At 40.9% G+C, this 14412-nt stretch overlaps 1 protein-coding gene across 50 annotated transcripts in view; it reads left to right on the top strand.

Annotated features, from left to right (window-relative positions):
• Positions 1-177: 177 nt before the first annotated feature.
• The window catches only part of clasp2 (cytoplasmic linker associated protein 2), a 60486-nt gene continuing 46251 nt past the window's right edge, over positions 178-14412 (top strand). For 34 of the 50 annotated variants that reach the window (XM_034892459.1, XM_034892452.1, XM_034892454.1 and 31 more), the window contains exons 1-5: positions 179-1128; positions 7192-7270; positions 11192-11295; positions 11923-12014; positions 13798-13873. In XM_034892459.1, coding sequence (XP_034748350.1) covers positions 931-1128; positions 7192-7270; positions 11192-11295; positions 11923-12014; positions 13798-13873 — 549 coding nt within the window. In that variant the 5' untranslated portion in view covers positions 179-930. Of the gene's footprint in view, positions 1129-7191; positions 7271-11191; positions 11296-11922; positions 12015-13797; positions 13874-14412 lie in introns of all 50 variants that reach the window. The other 16 variants (XM_034892417.1, XM_034892435.1, XM_034892446.1 and 13 more) reach the window with 2 other exon arrangements.

The following is a 14412-nucleotide window of genomic DNA, read 5'->3' as shown; positions in this document are numbered from 1 at the left end:
AGGAATTATACATCCATTAGTAATGGCAAAACATAATTTTACTTAGTTACTGTATCTACCGTTCTTTTAAAACACAAGTGCGGTCCATTGTAACGTTACACTTAATAATTCGTCATTTACATCAGGCATTATTCTGGCTAGCTGTGCGGTTCTCGAAGACCCTGATCGTTCATCGGTTGCTTCGTGAATTGCAGTCACCGGCAGCGCGCAAGCTTATTGAGCCAGCGCCTTCTAAGCAACGGCAATTATTCCTGGATAAAGAGAAACCAGTTACCGTGGGACTGGATCTGAGCCTATATTGTTGAAGTTTGGTGCAACTTTACCGCTAAAGGAATCGACAGCTGAACGCTCGGCAGACTTCCCAGCCCGTGGGCATGGAATAGAAAAGCGGAGTGGAGCCAGGCGTTAGGCCTGCGGATAACAAACGTTAGCTAGCTGAGCTAGCTAGCTGATGGGAAGCAGTCTATCCTTGTTTGGGTCGCTGTGCTAACTAGCTTGGTGCTATTTTTTGCTAGCATAACAATTAGCCAAACAGGGTTGCTGGCTTGTTTTGATTTTGAAATATTGAAGGAACCTGCTGGGATCCACTACAATTGTTTCCTGAACTTTCTCGAAGTTTTAAGTTAACCTTCTGAGCAAACATTGTATAATAAGGAAGCTAAAAGTTAGCTAGCTTCTTTGTCGTTGCTTTGGCCAGTAGGATGAATTGTGTGTTAAATTAGCTAATCTGTAACGTAATATTTATTTTGGAAAAAAGGAATTGCAAGTTGATGCTCAAACATCAGTTCAACGCAGTCCAGACCGCAAAGTTTATCTGCCCCTTCACGTTACAATTAAAATAGCGTTTGGTCCTTTAGTCCCAGTCCCACCGACCGCTGTCTCCTGTCTTTGGCCGATTTAAGTGGCTGGCCACACGGCACTGAGTGCCCAATGGAGGAACATGACAACATGGACTATTTTTACCAGCAGGTAGTGCAGAAAGATGTTACCCGTAGGTTGCAGGTCGGTCAGGACCTCATTGACTACCTGAATGATCCCCAACGGTCCCCGGACGTGGAGCAGGACAAACCCCGACTGGATAAGACCATAGACGAGCTAACGGGATGGGTGAACTCCAGCAATTTCAAGGTGAGAGATCTTGGCCAGTCATCGTACGAGGTTATTGCAGTATAACTGCAGCAGTCACCTTCTCGGCCTGTTTATGGAATTTTATGTAATTTGCCAAGAAGTTGGTTTCAATGCGACGAACCTTAGTAGAGATTAAGCATTTTAAACGTGCTGTCATCTGAGTGTTATGTAGAGAGAAATCGTATCTTAATTAGAACAGATCTAGTCAAACTAGTAGCCCATTTTCATGTCTGACCTCAGCCAAGTCAGAGATCACACATTTTTCAATTGGCGCTCCATCTTCATCTACTTAAGAAACCTAGAAAAAGCTAAGGGACATTTTTGTTTTTGACAAGCTAGTAGTCTTTTTCTAGATCATAAGAGGCAGACATATTTAAATGTCATGGCAGTGACAGAGACGGACATTTCCAGGGCACAGTTTATACTGTAGTATTGGCTGAGACTGTCAGTGTTGAGGGGGGACCCATTGTCAGGACTGTAGACTACTGTAGCACTGGATGGGATGGGGGAGGGGTTAGTAGACTCATTGTGTACCCTATGCTTTCTCTCCAAGTCATGGCGTTTATTGTCTTATGCACAGTCAAAAACAGGGTTTCCTGTACAATGACATTCTTAATTTGCCTTCCTCTGTGAATGTCATTTACAAGACAACATAAGGTATAAAGAGCTACATACATTAAAAATAATAAAGATTAGTATGTACAAAATACGAAATAAAATCTCTCGCTCATATGTCCCTCTCTCTCTACCCCCCCCCCCCCCCCCCAGACACACTCTGTGTGTGTGTGTGTGTGCGCGCGCGCGCGCGTGCCTTGTCTGCGCTCTTTGCCATATCTGAGAAACGCTGGAATGTGACATATTTGCCAAGTTATCACACCGATCCAGACAGCAAGTCAAAACAGTCTTAACTCTCTTTCCAAGGGGTGCTAAAATTTGACTCCCAAATCTCTTTTTGAACTGATTAAAACTGTCTACACTGACATGCAGGACTCAGCTAGTGGTAGAAAATATTCATATTGCATAGTGCAATTATCTGGTTTTGCATCTAACTACCTCAAAACACATGTGAGAGAACTGTAGACATTCATAGAAATTGTGAAAAAAAATATGGCTCAGACTTCAAGATCAATTGAAAATAAATGTGGTTACAAGATGCATCCTTTCAAATTAGTGACCAGACCCAACTTGTTTAATGTGAATATGTGAACTATTGCCATCTCTTAAATCAACCGCATAATAATTTTGTGTCCCTTTTGTTCAGATTTATTCCTTTTATGTTGATGACAAATACTGTAACTTGAGCTCAGGATCTGGCAGGAATGAGCGAGTTGTGGCCCTCAGAGGCCTTGACACAGCAGGCTTTTAGTGATGCTGATTTGCTCCCTGTCTGCAGAAGGACAGAGGGGTTAGTTGTAAGCAAGGTGCTGAGTCAGCACAGGGAGAAGGATGAATGGAGAGATGATGCAAAGTTGAAATACAGTGAATAATGAAGGAGTTGGAGGGGGAATCCAGAACTGGAGTGATAAATGGGGTAAGGGTAGATTAGAGCTGGGCGATATCAAAGATACATGTATGTTGTCACAACAATATGAACATATATATGTATGTATGTATGTATGTATGTATGTATGTATGTGAGTATGTGAATAAACCAACAGCCAAACTGCGTCATGGGAATCACCCGTAACTTGTGTGGAAAACACAAGTTAGGACTTATAAATACATTACATGTTCGGAGAAGACGACTGTTACACCAAAGTTCCTCTTTCGAAATGGACAAATATTGCATTTTGCCTGTCCCCATGGCCATCTTCATCACTCAATTTCACTCGTGCGTCCTTGTCTGGATATTTTCTTCTTTCAATGAGTCAATTTTATGTTCTGGTTTCTTTCCTTGTTCCCTCATATGCTTTGCTCTTAGAACATTGTAGAAGCCCCTGTGCTTATGTGAGAGATGTACACAGAGGGTATTAATACTGTATGCTGCATGTATAGACAGCCGAGCCAGACACTGACTGTACTGATCGAGGGTTGAGACTGCTTAAAGGCGGCCTGGACCAGACACTGTGATCTTTGTGATTTTGTTTGAATTAAGATGAAGTATAAAGTATGCTGTTTGCTGTATGATGTTTTTATGCTTAAACCTTGATCAAATGTGTATCACAATGCAGGCTTTAGGATACAATACGCAAACACTCAGTATAGTCAGCATTTACTAGTTAAATGTCTACTGCTGCGTTAATATGTTATTGTTAACTATTTTTGTGTTATCCTTCCTTCCTCCTCATTGTAGAAACCTTCAAGTGAAAATAATTGCAAGCAGCTTTTATAAATTTTTTTGGTGCTTTATTATCAGTAGATAAGTGTTATAAATGGTTGGGAGAAAAACTGCTGCTGCTTATTGCAGTTTGGTCAAATCTCAGAGCTCAAATACAGAAAATGAAGGTATACGTTGTCTTTCCCATTCTATTTCCTTTATCCTCAGTAGTCACACACTACCCTTAGTGGAGCTGTGGGCTAGGTGAAAGTCCTTATGATTCTGTTACTACACAGAAAACAACCACAAAGGTACCACAAAGTTCTGTTTAACCGCGATTCGCCTCATGCCTACTAATTCCACAGTGACTACACAGATGAAAGTGAGTGTATATTTAGCAGCACAGCTTTAGCAGGGATTTGAACTTACATAGGCCACCATTCCCTCTCAGTAAGCCATGGCAACAAATCCACACATTTGAGAAACTGGAACCATCAAATGTTTGGCGTTTGGGCTTGATAAATTACTCAGTGGTTGTCAACTAATTTCTTGGTTATTTATGAATTAATGGTCAAATTGTTTTAGCATCTTTGCACATTTTGTCGATTCCCAAATGTTGCTGTGTGAGCTTTGGACCTTTAAATCACGTCAAGCCTCTCTAAAATCCAGAGTAAGCCCTCTACATGGAATGCGAATAAGCAGGCTGGACCAACTGAGCTTCACAAAGAGCCATTCATACGTGGCTACATATTTACAGTTTTCTTCTCGAGCAGACTTCAGTGGCACTGGTGTTTTGAAACTTGCAGTTTTAAGATTCAGGGGTGTCCTTTTAAGCTGCTTTCACACTACTAGATTTTCATTTGTAAACACATATCTTTGTCATATCAGTGTAATAATAAAGACGGAGAGCATTTATGATATGGAGCTAAACGCTTGTGTGGATGGATGGAGATCTTTTTGTTTCAAAAAGCTGTCTAAAATGCTAAAGTAGTAGTGTGGATGCAGCCTTGGACACCGCTTTGTCCACATGCACAATTTCTTGTAGAGTTTTGTGGTTGGATGCCGAAGGTCCAATTAGGGCTTTCTTTCCCCCCCCTTCTTTTCTCCCTCATTCCGTCCTCCCCCTTAGTCAGTTACTTCACTCCAGGAGAACATTTTCCCCTCCTGCTTCATTTTTCTCCTGTCCAAGGTAGATAAGTAGCCCAGCATTTTCCGTCTCTCAGCCTCTGTCTCTTCCACGCTGTCTCTCTTCAAGTGAAGATGCTATATGGTTGTGGGTGCTGAGCTTGTTTGGGGGGCCGGGTGGAGGTTTGTTTTTCCTCCCTCCATCCTTCCCTCCTAAATTAGGCCAGCATGAGGGCGTAATCCTAGTGACCTTGAGCTCATATTTCCTCTCCAGGTGATTTGTTTTCTTCTTCTGTGGTATAGCTTGGCCATCGTCCCTGTATTTTTCCTCATTGCCCCCATCCTCCCCCTTTTTGTTAGTGTTGTTACCTGGCTCTGCTCTTCCTTTGACTAAAATAGGGAAAAAACTGCAGGCTGACTGCTTACTGAAGGCAGAGGAGTCCGTAGAAGAATGTTTTAATGGATTTTCTTTTTGGGCTGCTCAGTTTTACTGCAGCACTGCCAAAACAAGCATTCCAGGAGCACAGCGCAGTGTGGGATGTGATCCTAATCAGAAACACAGTGGAAAACTCAACTTTACCACTCAACAAAAAACCAGTCTATCTTCCCCAGTCCCCACTAGTCATATAACACGCCAGTTTTTCTTCCATGACTGAGCCCAATCACAGTGGTGATCAACAAGAGAGATGAGTAAGGGGACTGTTAAGGGTCACTTAGTACGAAGTAGCGTGGGATCAGGGGAGTGTTCATCGTTCAGGAGGTTTTTACCAGAATTATCCTCAATATCCTCCTCTCCAAAACAAATGGGCCAGTTGATTAAAATTGGTAAAAAAAAACAAAGCAGTCTCATCTTAAATATCTGTGTTTTTCTGATACTGTTCAGCTCATTGAAATAGTGGCTGTGAGCTGAGCTGCCGCTTTCACTTGCTCAGTTTGTTTCTTTGATAACTTAAGATCAACACGTCTTATGATTGAAATCCTTTATCCGTTTTAAAATAAATAGAAGGAAATGCCATATTACAATATCCAAAAATCTAAGACGATTATCTAGTCTCATATCACGATATCGACATAATATTGATATATTGCCCAGTTCTACCCTCAGTACAGGATGATATTACCTATTCAATGTGGCATGTGTTTGTTTCATCTTGTTATCTATACGAATGTTCGACCACAGCCAGGCGCCATACTTTAGAACGTTTGTATGATCAAATAATCTCAAGAGAAAAGTCCACCTACTAGGTTTTCTGGCGCTTTCCACTGCATTTCAGGGTCTTCTCCAGGGAACAGAGCTGGTTTACTTATCCTCACTTATTGATGACGTGATAACAAGTGGTTGGGGCGTAGTGGGGGGTTCAAGGATGGTCCTAAAATGTGTTAATGAATTTCTGTCATTTCTTTATTACTATTTATTACACTGCACTGTAACTTTCAGTCTTGCATTTGTATCTAATTCTATTTTAGCCTGTTTTATTTTCATGGCTGTTTTTTGATTGCTCTATAATGTTTATGTAAACCACTTCAAATTGCCTTGTTGCTGAAATGTGCTATAAAATATCAAGTTGCCTTGCACTTGAACCTCAGCCTGTCAGTCAGTCAGGCACCACGTCATGGTGAACACTGTTGTGCCTGCCTGTCTCCGAAGTGTAAAGTAAACTGCGATCTCACCATTAGATTATATGGCGAACAATGTCTGTGTGAAGTTTTTTAAATTGTTGCGACCGCTTTACTTACATTGCTGTGACTCATTCTGCCTTTAAGAAAATGAAAGGTCAGATGGGCCAATCTGGAATCTTGCCCCTTGTGAGGTCATAAGGGACAAGATTCTCCCCACCTGAATGGCAGAAATGGCACGTCGTGGGACTGGCTCTATTGGCTTTAATTCTGCAGCAAGGCTGAATTTTGGGAAAGTAAACTTTAGATATGGTATTAGGGGACCACTAAGGTGTACATAAAAGCATCTAAAGAACACTATGTAATGGGACTTTTAACGTGAATTGGTCAAACTGATATCACAACTGTTCATCTCTCTGAGAAATATCGTCTTGCTTTATAATTGCAAGATCACACCTCTACTCACACTACAAGGCTCTCCCAGATCCCTGAGGTTTGGGGACTTAAACCGGTTTAAAAGCTGTTGGCTGACTGACTTATTCCGTGAACATAAATAAATTACCCTTCACAGTTTCATCTGTTTGCTGAGTCAGTAAACCACAGAAGAGGTTGGATTCAGCACTTTTTAATCCATTTAGGATACCACTGTGTTCAATGTGTAAGCAGACAGTGACACTGGTCAAAATGTACTCAATTTGTGACATGAAAAGTACAGGAAAGATTCAAGATTCTAAATACTTTATTATTCCCATAATGGGAAAATTCACACTGTTGCAGCAAGGGATAAGAGGAAAAGTAAAAGACACATTTTAACACACAATCATAAATATAATTAAAGAGAGTTCATATTCAATAGTAAAATGTATTTGCCGTAATTGCACAGTAACGTGTTTTGTTGCACGTTTTATCAGCCCTGGTGTGTTTTGTCCATGCTGTCTACTGGGAGCAGTTGTGATTGTGGAGTCTCACTGAAATTGCTGTGGAATATCATACACCTAAAGCCAGGTATATTATGTGTATGGCCCACTATAACCTTTGCCTCTGTCTTGCTCTTTGTTTTGTAGGTGGCATTGTTGGGGATAGACATTTGTGGTGCGTTTGTGGACCGCCTGGGAGAGCGGTTCAAAACATACCTGGCCACAGGTGAGATATCTAACCCTATACCCATCCTAAATTTCCTTTAGGTTAGACTCTCTTCACAGTTGAACTTGTTCATGAAAAGTTTGTATGTGTTGTTAAACCAAGCATGCTCACAAATAACTTAAAGGGATTGGTCCATTTTTTTCTTGCTTCTGAAATGCTGAAGTAAAAACAACTTTTGATGTTTTGTGGAAAATTCCTTGTCCATGAAAAGGGTAACAAACCTGGGCCTGTATAAACCCGTTATCAGACATTATATAGCCAACACACGCTTATTGTTATAATTTAGTTTGTCAGTCCTTACAAAAGAGATTATAAGAATGTCTTTCTTTGTTCAGTTCATCAGGCCCAACGGTAAATGCTGCAAAGTTCATCCATCCCCTGTCTTAAGCAACAAGTGCTAATAAATGGCAGTAATCGCTATTATTTCCCAAACTGTACTCAAAAACACTGTGACGAAGTGTTCTGGTTTCTGTATTGTTGTGTAGACTTTTCAGTACAGTGATCTTCCATTTAGTCACTCACTTCCACTTTGTGGTTCCTCAGAGACAGACTGGGAGCACTCTTGTAAAGCATGTCACCACCCTCTTTCTACTATATATAATTTAAGCCCTCATTTGTCTGCCATGCTGTAGGTCGGCCTATTACACCCCAAAACCACACCTCACGTTCATATGACCTCATGCACTGAATCTTGTATCAGATGTCATGCTCTGTGAGTGTGTATATGTGTGTGATGTAAGCACCAGCCCTTGTGTGTGTGCCCGCTGGAGGTGTCACCAGCTGTCTTTGTTAACCAGACTGGCTCTTGTCACCAACAGACACACTTAAGTCCTGTAGTGCAGCTCTGGGATGACTGGACCTGTCACACACTGCAAAGTCTGCCATCACGTACACAGAAAAATCTCGCTCACTGTCTAGGACGCCTCCTTAGTCTGGCTCTGTATACGTGTGTGTAATAGAAGTGTGTGTTGTGGATTAATGGTAAAAACCTTTCTCTGAGACGCTGTTGGCTCTGGAATATCCCCTTTCTCCATCTGACTTCCATTTCTCCTTCCCCCTGCACCAAGCCTCTCGCGCTCTCTCACTCACTCACTCACTCACTCACTCACTCACTCACTCACTCACTCACTCACTCACTCACTCACTCACTCACTCACTCACTCACACACACACACACACACACACACTCTCAAACTCAGAGCGGAGGAAGATGAGATCATTGAGACTGAGTGATAGTATTGATCTTCAGGACTGACTCAGGGCTTCTGCCATTACACGGTATGTATGTTTGTGTGTGTGTGCTTTGTCACTGCACTTTTGGCCATCTTGCCAAGTAACGCCCAGATGTGAAGTGAGAATGGAAGTGAAACTTACAGGTCACACAAGGCTGCGCTTGGACTTTCTTGTTGCAATGTGACAGATAAAATAAAGTGACATGATTGGCCCGGCAACTGTGTGCCAGTTTGTTCGTTCTGTTGAAAACAAAATGAGTCAGTTTGCCACAAACCAGGTGTGTGTGTTCGTGTGTGTGTTAGTGTGTGTGTTCATGTCTGTGTACGTGTGTGTGTTCGTGCTTACTACAGCAGATGACGTTGTGTGCAACAATGTCCCCCTGTCATTTATTCTGTTTGAGAGTATTGTCCTTGTTGCCAAAGCAACCAGCTGTTTTGGTAACATAATGCACCCCCACACACACACAACCCACACCCCCAGCATGGGAAATGAAAAGATGACATCACTCCCCATGCTGAAGTTTCAGACTAGGAATGTGGGTAGGAGTGTGTGTGTGTGTAGGCTCATGTCATCCTGTCGGGTTTTTAAAATTTTTTTTTTATCTTATTGAGTGAATGTTGATGGGAGATTGTGAGTTTTTTGTAAGTTTGAAGTTTTCCATTTGATGGTCAGACAGAGAAAGATTCACTTGATTTGGCATTTTGTCTGTTTAAACCGGATTGTCAGCTGCAAAGTTTTGGCACATTAGTGAGCATTTATGAAAGCATGACTGTGTATATGTAATCGACTAAAAAATCATAATAAAGAATAAATACATTGATACGTTTTTAAAAGCTTTCGGACAACAATGGAAGTCTGCCTCACAGAGGAATAAGATATCAGGCTTTGCATATTCATTGTTGTTTTTGGGTCATTTCATTTGTTGATAACAAGAACAATATTTGACATCCCCAGAATCACCTTTAAATGCTCTCTTTGCTGAAGATTAATTTTACATATTGTCAACCACATACGCTCTAAAGATAAAAATCTGTCAAGTAGCTGTTCATCTGATATTTCAGCTGAAATACATCACAAACTGAGGGCCCTCCTGTTCACACTGTTTCACATTTCATAGAGGATTAGAGTAACCATCAGAAACATTTGTGCAGTTGAGTGAATGCCAGCATTTAAAGGCTCTTACTCCTAATTCTGAACAGTGTGGGTCCCTGTATTACATAGGCCGTGCCACTGGAGCAGTTGTGTTCAATAAAGTGGAACTGACATGAGAGTATTCGACAATCTTGACATTGTTTTAGTCACAGTCCATTTGTCATTTCTTGTCGTTTCTTCCCCTTGTCTTATGGGAGCCTCGGTGTCAATGGTGGTATTGCTTAAGTTTTAACATTACAACGTCTTTCTCTGTCACACACCCAAAGACGAGGTGTGGAACGGTTCACAAAATTCTTAATTCATATCACGGTTTTGGGGCCACGGTATTTATTTATTTTTTAAACACGTGTCCAATGTCAGCATGCCTTCATTTATTTATTTGGCAAAAAAAGGTTTGCCTTTACATAATTCTCTAAACACTTCTTCATTTTTTAAATCTTCATTAACAGAATAGAAACTTTTTTTTTTTTTATAAAAATGACCATATCATAGACTAAGGCCATCAGCAAAGGGAAGCATAAGCTCAGCCGGCACTAGAAGTTTTAGCGACCTAAAACATTCTTAACAAAATAGGCTTTCCACTTGAAATTAAAGTATTTTAAATACAATGAAAGGAGAATGAATGGATTCTTATCAAAACGAGAAGTGCCACTGTGTTATTAAAAAAACAACAACAAAAAAACACATCAAGTGCAACATAACTAAAAACATCCAATGTAAACTGTTTTCAAAACAGCACTCATCTGTTCATTCTATTTTCATAGTCCTCTGCAAGACCATTACAGTTCAGGACTTACTGTTCTGCTGAAATGTCGGTGGATATTATAGCCGCTCTAGTAAAGTTACTTTAATCAAATGGCAAAATCCTGCATGCTCCACAACTGCATATCTTGCGCTATAAGCCCGCCCCAGTGCTTTAGTTACAGATTGGACTGTCCTAATCTGCATGGAGAGGATGTTTAAATGCTGCAGGGAGAAGGAGTTGCTTCTTCCTACCCAACTCTCATCCTTGCGCTGTCGACGTGACGTCTCCGTAAATGAGTCATCGTAGTGGAAATATTTCTGCTAACATAAGCAGCACACGTTGCACAGTCCAAAGACACACAGTCGCTGCTATATCCACCACTTCCCCCCCATCATTTTCAGGTAACACTAAAACCGTAATGCTCTCATACAGTACACAGAGACTGAGTGACAGCCCCCCCTCCAACCCAGATAACTTTAATTAAACCTTTTTGTCTGCACCTTTTTGTCTTTTTTTTGACTGAAATCGCTGAGGCTAAAATGAACTGAACTAAACACACGTGCCATGATCTGTGACTACATGACCAAATGGTGATAACTAATGATACATCTTTGTATATTTGTGTTTTTAAAAGCATACCACTTGGGGGCAGTCTTCATTGTCCTGTCATTCTAATCCAGTAGCTTCTCTGTCATGTGTGGCCTCAACTGCATTTTTCTACACTCTCATCATTACCCAACCCCTCTGTCTCTCTCTCTCTCCCTTTTGTCCATCTCTTATTCTGTCTGTAGTTTTGCCAGCTTTGGTGGACAGGCTGGGTGATGCGAAGGACCAGGTCAGGGAGAACAGCCAAACTGTCATCCTTCGCTGTATGGAGCAGACTGCCTCGCCCATGGTGAGAGAGAGAAAAAAAAAACAACACACAAAATTGTCAGCCTCAGGACCAGACAAAGCCTCTTGTTATATACGTCATATAAGTAATGATGATGGAAACCAATATATCAGAATAATACGTTTTTGTCACACAAAGATCTTGATCCTTAAAATGGTTTCAGGACGGATGTTTCAAGTTCAGGCACTGACTGTAGATGATACGAAAGGTTGCAACGTGAAGAACGGCGTTGTATTGTGTGTCTGGTATTATGTTAAAAGAGTCAGAAGGCAGAAACCTTTAGATCAGTTGTAGTTATTCCAGTTATTCCAAAGAATGCACTATCAAGACGGAGACAGTAGTCCAGTTACAGCCACCTCCACAATAATAGAGATCCACCACAGCTGAGAGGTACACTTTGCCATTTGGGCTCCCTCACCTGGGAATTAAAGGAATTACAAAGGCTACATCTCCCCTCTGTTTAGTGTTATCTACACACAGCACACATGCGCAGCCCCACAGATTGTAACCTCTTCTGCACTCTGTAATCTGCTAAAACCCCCGATGAGCTGTTTGGCAGAACCTTCTTTTTCTCATTCCTACTGACAATCCTTCTCCCACACTCCCATTTTCTATCTCTCCTTCGACCAGTATGTTTGGGAAAAGCTACTTCCTGGTTTTAAACACAAGAACTTCCGCAGTCGAGAAGGAATTTGCCTCTGTCTCAGTGCCACGCTCAGCACGTAAGTAGCTTCCCCCTCTTCATCTGTATCACTTTCAGGGTGAAATGCAAAAGAATACATTGTAAATGTAAAACTATTAAATGTATGCATATTTAATCTCATCTTGTGGGCAGAAGGTCATATGTTAGTCCTTACATAAAACATAAACATACATTATATCTAATTGTACTTACTCTAAACGAACTTATTGATTTCCCATCTATCTATCTATATATCTATATATATCTCTATATATAGAAATAGATATAAATATATATAGATATATATTTCATTTTTTTCTTTCAGTTATTGATGTTCACACACAGGGGTCAGTTTAGTCCCATGTGTTTTTATTACTATCTCCATTAACACACACACACCATTTTGTTTGTTCAAGTAACACACAGTCTCTGTGTCCAGGGTTAATCTTCTTAACAGTTTGTGTGACTCTGTGGAGCCGGCACACGTTTGTCATGTGGAGTTAACAACCTCAAAGGAAACATGTCGGCTAATTGTTGCTTTTAAAGAGATTTCAAAATCCGTTCTCTAATCACCCCGGCCTCAACTCTTAAATGGTCTCCTTTTCAGCCTTCAGGCCTGATGGAGCACTTGTTTTTTACTATTTAATTAGAATGGGACTGGCTGTATCTTACTATGTTCTGAGGAAAATATGCTGGCCCATTTAAATGAAAATAGACCAATGGAAATTGTCTCACAACTTATTATTTTCTTTCAATACAGCATGACTTGCAAATGGTCAATATTAATGTCACATAAATAGCTGCTTTTTTCTCATGTTTTTTGGGCTGTGTATGGCCTGTTGACTTAATTCACATTGTATTCTATACACATTTGTATGTCTTCTGCTTGTTTCTAAATTAATTGGGTTGTTCTTATCTCCTCCAATTAGTTATTAGAGGATTTTTGCTCTTGTTAAATGCCACACAGTCAGGGATTGTAGCAACACAGCTGTCGTAGTCATTCTGCATTTTGCAAGATCAATAAACAAATACACCTATAGACATAAGACTGGACAGATGCTTTCTAGGCTCACCTTCTTTGAGAGCAGCTTGAAGGCAGTTCAGATCTGTGCAGGTTGTAAGTTACTGTATTTGTCCTTTAGGTTACCACACAGCTAATCTGGGCTGTTAGAATGGCAATGCTAGTCTTAGCATCTTTTTGCTAATGGGTTTTGACACTGTAGTGCTTAATGCTGAGCTTCTACTGATAGTTAAGATAAAGTAATTGGCCTACACAAGTAAGGTATCCATTAATCCTGAGTAGACTGAGCATAACATTGCACAACAGTGGTCTGTTTCTGTTTTTTCCATGTTTATATGGTTATTGTTGTGTAGGTCATAGTTCCAGATATTACAGTAACTGACAAAGCTCAATGCAGTGCAGTTTGAGAAACACAGTTAAATGGTAAAACACAAGGAAATGAAGAAGCCATCTACATTTTTGCTCTTATTATGTAGTGTAGCAATGCTGTACGTTGTTACACAACTCAACAGAAGTTTCCATATGGCGGTTAAATCTGATTAACACCTTGACCACTTTTCTATGATGTTGGAAAATTATGTAACCATGTTTATCTTAGTTTAAAATTCTGATTGCGTTACTCTATTATTGGAGGTATTCTCCATACACCTAATGCTAGCCATTTACTAATCAATAGCAACTTCACTAGTTTTGGTAACCCCGTTTCCTTTTCTTTTCATGGCTCTCTCTCTCTCTCTCTCTCTCTCTCTCTCTCTCTCTCTCTCTCTCTCTCTCTCTCTCTCTCTCTCTCTCTCTCTCTCAGGTATGGAGCCCAGCCATTGAGCCTCAGTAAACTAGTTCCTCATCTCTGCTCTCTGACTGGAGACCAGAACCCACAGGTAAGAGACATTGCACTGTAGCAAAATGATACATCATCAATATTCCTACGTGTCTGTTTATACTGTCATTTCTGTGTGTTTGAGTGAGTAGGTAGAGGTCCTATGTTTTTCCCTGTATCTGTCTGTAGCTATTCTAAGCTTGTGGTTTAGCTCTCAGCATCTAGAGTGTGTTGGCAGGAATCGTAAGGCATCTCTGTGATTATTACTGTTATTAGAGAGGAGATGTGCTCTGTAGAGCCCCCCCACCCAGCTTCACTGCTGAATCATAAGCAACCATGAACCCACACAACAACACTAGCTGTGTGTGTGTGTGTGTGTGTGTGTGTGTGTGTGTGTGTGTGTGTGTGTGTGTGTGTGTGTGTGTGTGTGTGTGTGTGTGTGTGTGTGTGTGTGTGTGTGTGTGTGTGTGTGTGTGTGTGTGTGTGTGTGTGTGTGTGTGTGTGTGTGTGTGTGTGTGTGTGTGTGAGTGAGGTTGGTTTAACCTATTGTGGAGTCGCACCCCAAAGCTGAAATCTGCTCCTATCGTCTACCCAATGATT

Source organism: Etheostoma cragini, chromosome 14, assembly GCF_013103735.1.
Source record: "Etheostoma cragini isolate CJK2018 chromosome 14, CSU_Ecrag_1.0, whole genome shotgun sequence".
Classification (NCBI taxonomy): Eukaryota; Metazoa; Chordata; class Actinopteri; order Perciformes; family Percidae; genus Etheostoma; species Etheostoma cragini.
The sequence above is the reverse complement of the archived record's forward strand: the minus strand, read 5'-3'. Positions and strand labels throughout refer to the sequence as shown.